Here is a 9867-nt window from a genome sequence, read left to right on the forward strand (position 1 = left end):
CGCGGGAAGCGGGAGGCGGGGCTGTTCCCCTCCCCTCGCGGGGCGGGGAGCCTGGGCGGCGCATGCGCGGGGCGGGGCGCCCCGCCCCTCGGAGCGCCATGCCGGCGCGCGGCCGAAGCACCTGAGGCAGGTGAGGCGCGCGCGGTCCCCCCGCCCGCGCGCCCCGCGGCCCCGCCAGGCGCGGAGGCTCCGCCCACCGCCGCCGGGGGGCGGGACCTGCCCCCCTCAGGGGAGGGCGCGCACGGCGGAGAGGGGGGCGTGGCCTGCGGGAGCAAGTACCGCCCCGAGGGGCGGGGCCTGATGGGGCCGAGGCTTGGCCCGTGGGGGGCGGGGTTGGGCCCGATGGGCGGGGCTTGTTCATGGGGGCGTGGCCTTGCTGTGGTGGGGGCCGTGCTTATTGAGGGGTGTGGCCTGGAGGGCGGGGCTTTGGCGCCCTTCCCCTGACCTTCAGCTTCCCTTTGACCCCCAGCCTCAGATTGGGGCCACGCCCCCCTCAGACCCCCAATGGGGCCCATGTCCCCCCTCAGAACCCCTATAGGGCCACGCTCCCCCTCAGACCCCCAATGGGGCCCATGTCCCCCTTCAGACCCCCTATAGGGCCACACTCCCCCTCAGACCCCTTATGGGGCCCACATCCCCCCTCAGACCCCCTAACCTTTGCTGCAGAGACCACTTTCTGTCATGGAGCTGCCACCCTGGGGACGTGCAGGTTATGGGTCTGTGAGGGTTTGGGGGACTTGGAGGTGGGTTATGGGGACGTGGGGGTTATGGGGACATGGGGGCGGGTTATGGGGACGTGGGGGTTATGGGGCAAATCCCAGTAGACAGGCGCCTCGCCCTCTCCCGCAGGATGAAGGAGTGGTGGGTGCAGGTGGGGCTGCTGAGCGTGCCCCTCCTCGCTGTCTACCTGCACATCCCACCCCCCAAACTCTCCCCGGCTCTCCTCTCCTGGAGGTCCTCTGGAGGCTACTTCACCTACAAGGACCAGAAAATCTTCTACAGAGGTGACGCAGCCGCGCCGAGCCCTGGGGACACCTCGTCTGTCCCGGTGGGGAGTGGGGCTGGGGGCTCTGCTCCCCTCGGTGGCCCTGGGGATGTCCCCAAGGCCAGGGAGGGAGATGGGAAATCCCTCCTAAAACGTAATGGCTTTAAGGGGAGCCGCTGCGTGGATCCAGGCACAGTGTGGCTGTTCGTTATCAAAACATTTTAATTGGGTGAAGCCATGAAGGTTGCTTCTTGTGCAGCAGCGGCAATACCTTGGTGTTGGCAGAGAAGGATCCCAAGAGCCTCTGACGGGTCACAGCAAGGCAAAGATACCGAAAAACCTTTTTGCTGGAGTGGTTGTCACCCATCGTAGCAACTTAGGGACAGCTGCAATTAAATTGTGCTAAATAAAACCTTGGTTTGCATCAAGTAGCCGGTGCTGGTGGCCATGGTGGCTCGTCTGGCCGGGTTTTCAAAGCCACACTGGCACCGGGAAGCTGCGGTGCTACCCAAACCCATGCTTGATTTTGGGGGAGCAGGGGGAGAGGTAACACCATGCTGCTGGTTGGGCTCCCAGCGGGGCGAACGGCAATGCCTGTCTTAACGGGGAGGAAATTGGAGGGGGAAAAGCTCACCCTGACGTGCCCCATTCCCTCCCCAGATTCAGCCGGCGCCGTCGGCAGCTCCGACATCGTTGTCCTCCTGCATGGCTTCCCAACGTCCAGCTACGACTGGTGCAAGGTGAGGGGAGTGAATACATGGGAGGTTGGATGCTGTCAGCAAACCCCACGGTTTCTCCCTCCCAGGGCGAGCAGATGGGCAGGGGTGGTGGCTCAGTGCAGGGTGGGCAGTGCTCCGGAGGAGTTTCTGCTGGGGGTACCACCGGTTCCGGGATATCAGCCCTGTTCCTCTCGCAATGCCTTGTATGGGAGCCAAGCTCTTTTCACAGAATCACATAGGTTGGAAAAGACCTTTAAGATCATCGAGTCCAACCGTAAACCTAACACTGCCAAGACCACCACTAAACCATGTCCCTAAGCACCTCATCCCAACGTCCTTTAAATACCTCCAGGGATGGCGACTCCACCACTTCCCTGGGCAGCCTGTTCCAATGCTTGACCACCCTTTCAGTGAAGTAAAATTTCCTAATATCCAGTCTAAACCTCCCCTGGCGCAACTTGAGGCCATTTCCTCTCGTCCTATCGCTTGTTACCTGGGAGAAGAGACCAACCCCACCTCTCTACACCCTCCTTTCAGGCAGTTGTAGAGAGCGATGAGGTCTCCCCTCAGCCTCCTTTTCTCCAGGCTGAACAACCCCAGGTCCCTCAGCCGCTCCCCATCAGCCTTGTGCTCCAGACCCTTCCCCAGCTCCGTTGCCCTTCTCTGGACACGCTCCAGCCCCTCAATGTCTCTCTTGGAGTGGGGGGCCCAAAACTGAACACAGCATTCGAGGTGCGGCCTCACCAGTGCCGAGTACAGGGGCACGATCACTTCCCTAGTCCTGCTGGCCACACTGTTTCTAATACAAGCCAGGATGCCATTGGCTTTCTTGGCCACCTGGGCACACTGCTGGCTCATATTTAGGCACTGTCAACCAACACCCCCAGGTCCTTCTCTGCCTGGCAGCTTTCCAGCCACTCTTCCCCAAGCCTGCAGCGTTGCATGGGGTTGCTGTGGCCCAAGTGCAGGACCCAGCACTGAGCCTTGTTGAACCAATCACCCTTTCACATCCCCCTTTCCCACACTCCAGCCCAAAGCAGGAGGAAAAGACCCACAACTGTTTATTGGGTTTTTTGGGGGGGGTGTTCTTGCTGTTTATTGGGAAATTTCAACCTCCTGCAGTTTTCTGGGAGCTGGAAGGTGCTGTCTGGGGGAGCGGAGGGAAGCGTGGCCGTCCACAGCTGCACATTGCCGCAGACTTTTCCTCTCTCTGCTCCCGTCAGCCATGTTTTTAATGCATTTCTCTTCCAGATCTGGGAAGGGCTGACCCAGCGGTTTCACCGGGTGATTGCTCTGGATTTCGTAGGATTCGGTTTCAGTGACAAGCCTGTAAGTAGCCTAGGAAGAGGATTTTTGCAGTTGCTTTTGGCCCCGAGGTTGTTCTGCCGTGCCAGCATCCCCGGAAAATTGACGTTTGTAGTCCAGTTTCTTCTCTCATTTACATCTGGGAAAGGAATAAGACATTATAATAGCGGAAGGGATGGGGAAGGTGCATGGTGGAGATTGGCTGTCGCCACCTTGCCTTTACTTGGGTTTGACGTGACTCCAAAGCACACCTTGACCCCTTTGGGGCATGGTCAGTACTCCTGCGGGCTTGTGGACGTAGCTGCTGGCCCAGGACATCCTGACTGCTCTGTCCAGGGTCACAAACTGCTGGTCTCCACCCCATATTCCTCCATTTGGGTGTTTATTCTGGAGTCTGTGGGCTCATGGTGGGTCAGGCTTTCACTGCAGCTCCTCTCCCGCTTTGCTTTGCAGAGGCCCCACCGCTACTCCATCTTCGAGCAAGCCAACATCGTCGAGGGGCTGGTGCGTCACCTCGGCCTCCGCCACCAGAGGATTAATCTCCTGTCCCACGATTACGGGGATACGGTCGCACAGGAGCTGCTGCACAGGTCACTGCAACCACTGATGCTCTGGCTGCTCTTTGTTGTCCCTGTCAAGATGATTTCCAGCAGATAAGTGGAAGGACGTATTGCAGAACCCCCTTTCCCCTGTACCTACAGCTGTAACAAAGGCTGGGAGGGCACATCCATGAAATCCCAGCTGCTAGGATGTTTCATTTCCCTCCTGAGCTCCTTCTTATCAAGCCAGGGACAGCAGAGGAGCAGAGATGGTCTGACACTGTTAATTTGACCTGCTGGTCGGTCACTTCTTGGAGCCTGGAGAAGGTCTCGTTGTGTTTCACCTTCTTCTCTTCTGTCCCCAGGTATGAGCACAATAAAACTGGAAGCATCTTGATCAACAGCCTCTGTTTATCCAACGGAGGTAAGGTTTGCCCGGCGTGGTGGGATGGGTGGGCTGGAAGGGATGGGGATCCATGGGATGGGATGGCCTTCCCGTCTCCATCACCCGAGGCAAAGCACCACCCGAACCCCGAGCAAATTGCAATTAAGGTGCTGTAATTAACCAGGAGCATCAGTCCTCGGGTTGCATTTGTGGTGCACCACAAAGAAAGGGAGAGACTGGGAGATGCGGAGTGAGGCACTTGTAGCATTACAACTCTGTTCTCTGACATCCTTCCAGGGATTTTCCCCGAAACGCACTATCCCCGCTTCATCCAGAAGGTGAGCTGCTACCCCCTCTAGTCGTACTGCATCACCCCTCAAGCAGAAGTCTGACTCCGTGCGTTTGGGGTTTTACCTGGCTCAAATGCCTGCTGCTTTTCCCGCTTCGGTAATGGCACCTGTGCTGTTCACAGGCATCGTTAGAGGCGGTGGGGAGAAGCAGGGGCTGCCGGGATGTGGCTCGTCTCATCCAAACATCCCCGCTAATCACCCCTTGAAGCGCTGATGTCTCACTGTCGAGAGCTCGCGTACATCTCGACATTGCCAAGGGTCGGGGCTGAGCTGGGAAACTGCCGCGATACGGGGAGCCGGGGGAAAAGCCCTCCGGGGAGGCAGGATTTACCCATCTGTACGATACAGAGTGGTGCTGTCTCCTTTTTTCCTTCTGCCCAAGATCCTCAAGGATGGGGGTTTGCTGTCCCCCGTCATCACACGGCTGATGAACTTCTTCTTCTTCTCCAGAGGGTGAGTCAGGTCTCCATGCTGCTGGGCACAGTCCGTAACGGGGGGTGTGGGCCAAGCGGGGAGCGGGCCAATGTTAGAATTAGTGTAGCAGGTATTTGGCAGGTGAGCGGATCCCCCGGCACTGTCCCAGGAGAGATCTGCCCCTGGATTTGAATGACCTTGGTCCTCCAGGCCATTCCCTCTCCAAGTTGGCAAAGTGCTTCAGCCTAATAATAAACCACACGGCTTTTCACTGTACACCGAAATCCTTCCCTCCCACGAGTAATGGACTCGCACATGTGACAGAGGCAATGAAAACCCTAACCACGCTCTGCATACGGTGCACAATCAGATATATATTTTTATCAGATGTCGCAAACCCTCTTTATTTCCAAAAAAACCCTTTAGACTGGCCGCTAAGTCCAACACTGGGTGCCTTTGGGGGATGACTTGCAGTGCTGTGCTGGGACCCATGTATTTCACAGCGGAAGCTGGAAGTGCTCGACTGTTTTTTGAGCCGTACGCTAACATGACTGCTGCCATGCTGCTCTGAACTGTTTTTTTTCAGGCTCGGGGCAGTCTTTGGGCCCTACACACAGCCTTCACAGGCAGAATACTGGGACATGTGGACGGCGGTACGGACCAACGACGGCAATCTCGTTGTTGACAGGTACGCCACCGTTAATTGCTGCACGAGCTTAGTTTTACACCCGCGGCACCCCTCTGTTTGCAGGCAGAGCCACACCGCGGCTCGGAAGTTACTGGAGCTCAGCCAGGTCCCTGGACATTGGCTCCCCGGAGCCTCCAGCTGCTTCTGTTGGGGTCTGGGATCATCGCTGCCCCCCAAAAAAGAGCTGGGGTGTGATGTAGGAGCAGGGATTCTTGCTGGGATGATGCAAGGCAGGTAAATGGGTCTAGAGGATCTAAGCCTGCACGCGGTGGGAGAAGGACAACGCTGGAGATGTACAGTGTGAGGTTTTTTTCTTCTTTGGAAATGAGAGGCTTGAATGCGTGGGGCTTTATTAACAACTGGAGCTAGATCAGGTTCTCTCCAGTTTGGGACTTTTGGAAGGACCTCGGGCTTGTGGGTGTGAGTTCAGTATCCTTCTTCAGTGGGGCCTGTGCTCGTCCTTCTCCCCCAGCGTGCAGCCTCCTCTCTCTTCCTGCTGGGGACAATCTCCAGACAAATCACAGTAAGGACCAAATAGCTCGGCCCCACCAAAGGGCGCCTGCTAATTGCCTCTTATAACGAGGGATACTCGCCCAAGCCCAGCAATGGAGACATGTCTGACACGCTGCCCACTTGGCAAGTCCCGTCATGGCAAATTTTTGCAATGTCACCTTTGCCGGCAGCGCAGCCGTGATGGGAAGCTCAGTGCCGAAATATCTCCACCCCTTAAATGTCATGTGTCAGAGTATCAGTATGTTTATTTAGTGTAGCTTGCTGTCCTTGGAAGGCTTTTTATAACCCAACTGACTTGAACCTGATGTTTAAATTGTGAGCCTCAGCCCCCGAGACCTGTGCTGAGCCAAGGAGTCACCCCGAGTTGCTGTCTGGAGTGATGAGACAGGCTGAGGAGCTGTTAGCAGCTCAGATTTTCACTGTAAGACCTGACTAGTGCAATTTATCTTCTCCTGCAGTCCTCCACGCTCAGTAGTTCAGTGTTGATTCCTCTTCTGCAAGGCACTGAAATGGTTTCGGCTCGGTGAGCCGAGCACGGAGCTGGTGCTGCCTCTGCCTTGGCTTTTAGCAGACTGATTTCTGTCCCGTTTTGTAGGATCTGATTGCAAACCTGCTTTTTGCTCTGGCACCCGAGCGAAGCAGCGTGGAGTTTGCTAAGGGGGCTTGAGGGCAACCGACCTTTCGGTGCTCACTCGCCAGCTGCCTGCAGCCCGCTGTGACTTACTGCACCGCCTGGCACAAGGATTACGATGGTTCACACCCAGTAACAACCCAGTGGCATTTGACCGGGAGCAGAGGATGCAAATTTACTTCCATCGCAGCTGGGAAGGATTCAGACTCCATCCTCCTGTCTCCCCAGACTACGGGCTGCTTCCCCCTTCCTAAATGAACTTGGGTTATCCTCCAGTAGGACTCTTAGGGCACAGAGCTGGCAGGGGCGAGAGCTGGAGTCAGGGTCCCAACCTCATTTGCACTTTTATTTGCTGACTGTCTAAATAAATAAAAAAACCCAAAAACCCCAAACAAACCACCTTAGGCAGTTTGCTAAGCTCGGGGATGGTCAGCAGACCAATTTTGTGTTGCTACTGCTCCAAGGAAGTGGTCCATGGGAGATGCAGATTCCACCTCGGTCTCATTGCATAGGCGTACATTGCCCTGGGAGCAACTTCCAGGCTGTGCAGCGCCTGGAAGCACCATCCACTGCGTAACAACAAGGTTTCTCTTCAGTATTTTGCAGTATATAAACCAGAGAAAGAAGCACAGAGACCGCTGGGTTGGGGCTTTGATGTCCACCTCTGTCCCATGTGAGTAGGAATCAGTTTTCTTTGATTTACTGGTCGGGATGTTGGGAATCGCCCCCCTTGCCTGCAGGCACTGGAGCACGGTGCTGGCTCCTTCCACTAATTGCTAGAGCTTCTCGTTATTCTGATGAGGATGACGTGGCTCAAATGTGGTTTGTGCAGGGGGTAGCAAACTTCCCTGCTCCAGTTTAAGGCTCGGTTACAGCAGAGAGCTGTGAGCTTGTTAAGAGGAAAAAAAGAATTTGTTCTATTGAACAGAGGTAACTCTCCTTGAGAGGCTGGTTCACAGCCTCTGGTTTCTCCAGCTGCTGCCCCAGGGAAGCCGAGGTGCTTTTCAAGCTCAAGAGAAGTTGCAACCACTCAAGGAAAGGTTTGGTGTTTGCAGGAGGGTTGGAGGCTGAACTCGAGAAGCAAGAGCCCTTTCGGCAGCTGGTTTGCTCAGTGCTCTGCTGAAAGCTTCCCAAGCTCTGCGGGAGGGGGAAAGATGTCCGCAACAGGTCTCCTTGGCTTAGTTTAGGGATGTCCTTCCATGCTTCTCTCTTGCAGTGCATCTGATCTATGGGCCCCTGGATCCTGTGAATCCACACCCAGAGTTTCTTCAGCTTTACAAGTAAGAAAATACCCACCACAAAGTGGGAACATGCAACTGGGGTTTCATTTCGAGGAATATTTTGTCTCAGACTTTTCCTTCGATTCCCTTTTCATGGAGGCTGTTTTTAATTCCCACCTGTAACCTGCACAGCCAGGTCCAGGTGATTCAGTCAGAGCTTTCGGCAGTTTGGAAATTGCTTCCCCATTTTAGGCATCAAAGTCACAATTCTCAGTGAAATCAATCATGCATTTTAAAACCACATCAGACAGAGGTACGATTTATGGACTGAGGTAGTCTTCTCCTCCAAAATAACCTCAAGTAAATCCAGCACTTGGAAGAGTGGTCAACTGTAGCTGCTTTTTTGTCCCAAAACCATGTTATGGGTGGAATCCCAGCTGTGCAAGAGGGTGCTGTCCCCCTCACCGGTAGCATCTGGCTGGTTTAATAACAGTTTAATGCTGCCTGTGCTTAAGCCTTGCTGCATTCTTCCAACAGGAAGGTGCTTCCCATGTCCACGGTGTCTGTGCTGGATGACCACATTAGCCACTATCCACAGCTGGAGGATCCGACAGGTTTCCTGAATGCGTATCTGAACTTCATCAACTCCTTCTGAGCTGCTGCAGCTCAGTTCTCGCTCTCTGTTTACGAGTCAGGCTTTGAGGGCAGGAAGAAACCTTGATTTTATCTCCAGATCCAACACTTTGCACTAACACCCTAATCTTTGGCTGCCAAACTGCTGCATTTATACAGTTAAATCCTTTGAGCACCAGAAAAAGATTGGCCTGCAGGGAGGCATGGACAAAACTGTCAACCTAAGTAGAGTTACAGGACACTGGCAGCTCTTCCAGCCCTGCACTCACCTTGCTTCTTGACCAGCCTGTCTCTGTATTTAGGGGCCAGCAGGGCTCAAGGGAGAGCAGCAGCACCTGAGGGGAGGCAGGGCACATACGTCAGTCCAAGAGCCCTTACTTGCCTTCACGGCTAGGCTTTGCTGCGTGCCACAGGTAGACAGGACCACTAGCAGCCAAGGGCTGATGCACCTATTCCTAAGACAGATGTCAGTGTGTTTTTCGAGTTGCTGCACGGGCCCTTTAAATTATATCCTTCTGCTAAGTGTTATAATCCCTGGCCAGCTTGTCAGGGATTTGAAACTTTCAGAATTTGAAACTTGAGTTTGCCTACACTAAATATAGCAGGAGAGCTGGATCTGTAATCCCCCAGAAGTATAGGCAATGATGCTCTGCACCCATAAAGAGGCATTTAGATACTGTAATTATGTCTTCAGTATCTCTTTCTACTGGCCGGTTACCCCAAGGCAAGCTCTAAACCTCAAGTTTTTACCACAGCCCTTGTTTCTCTGACTTTCAGTTCAACAAGCAGAGCCACTCACAGACACTACACCCCTGGGACTATGTCAGGAGCTTTGCCGAAGCCTGGCTGGAGCATGCAGTTCTACCACGGCAGGCTCGTACCCGTTTCACCTAGAGCAAGCTGAATATGCAATACTGGCACTACAGCAAAAGCCAAGGTCGTCTTCTGAGCAATAGCTATTCCAGCCACTGGGATCTGGGACAGGTGTTTAAATTAACATTAAAACAGTATTCCTTCCTTCCTCACCCTGACTTGCTAACTAAAGAAACACCAATTCATCAGCAGAGAGATGCAGAACTTCCCCCACAAGGAAGTCACCGCAAGGTCCCTCCTTCCCTCTTTCTTCCCAACTTTTGATACAGATGTTTCACATCTTGGAGCCCAGGAAAAGGCTCCACTGTTGTTTGGTATTATGTGACATAAGGCTCAAAGAATTGAATATACCTTGAGAGGTAAAGATTAATATCTCTCACTGTACATTGATTTTTCTGTGTGGAACAGAGGAGACAATCATCAAAAAACTGTCAATTTACAGGTTGGCAGACTCTGCAGGTTTTGTGTGGTTTTTAACTGCTTATGTTTGAAATTTAATAGCATCCCTTTAGGAATAAGGGGCTTCTGCTGAGTGAACAGCCATTATGGGCTACTTTTTCTGTATTGAAGCAGACAGAATTAGAACAAGAAATTTCTATTTTATTAACAGTA

The 9867-nt window shown here is 53.9% G+C and overlaps 1 protein-coding gene across 1 annotated transcript; it reads left to right on the forward strand.

Annotated features, from left to right (window-relative positions):
• Window positions 1-78: 78 nt before the first annotated feature.
• Window positions 79-9862, forward strand: MEST (mesoderm specific transcript). The gene is made up of 12 exons (XM_075513084.1): window positions 79-130; window positions 850-1004; window positions 1646-1725; window positions 2956-3033; window positions 3463-3599; window positions 3914-3972; window positions 4231-4271; window positions 4666-4736; window positions 5284-5385; window positions 7126-7202; window positions 7746-7809; window positions 8287-9862. The coding sequence occupies exons 2-12, from the start codon at window positions 851-853 to the stop codon at window positions 8402-8404; spliced, it is 981 nt and encodes a 326-aa protein (XP_075369199.1). The 5' UTR covers window positions 79-130; window position 850; the 3' UTR covers window positions 8405-9862.
• The last annotated feature ends 5 nt before the right edge of the window (window positions 9863-9867 follow it).

Source organism: Mycteria americana, chromosome 1, assembly GCF_035582795.1.
Source record: "Mycteria americana isolate JAX WOST 10 ecotype Jacksonville Zoo and Gardens chromosome 1, USCA_MyAme_1.0, whole genome shotgun sequence".
In the NCBI taxonomy this organism is placed as follows: Eukaryota; Metazoa; Chordata; class Aves; order Ciconiiformes; family Ciconiidae; genus Mycteria; species Mycteria americana.

Excerpts from the sequence above, each read along its gene's own strand:
- MEST (XM_075513084.1), top strand. The coding sequence starts at position 851 with ATGAAGGAGTGGTGGGTGCAGGTGGGGCTGCTGAGCGTGCCCCTCCTC. Across the intron at positions 1,726-2,955 it reads CCAGCTACGACTGGTGCAAG|ATCTGGGAAGGGCTGACCCA; the intron begins GTGAGGGGAGTG and ends TTTCTCTTCCAG. Across the intron at positions 7,810-8,286 it reads GAGTTTCTTCAGCTTTACAA|GAAGGTGCTTCCCATGTCCA; the intron begins GTAAGAAAATAC and ends TTCTTCCAACAG.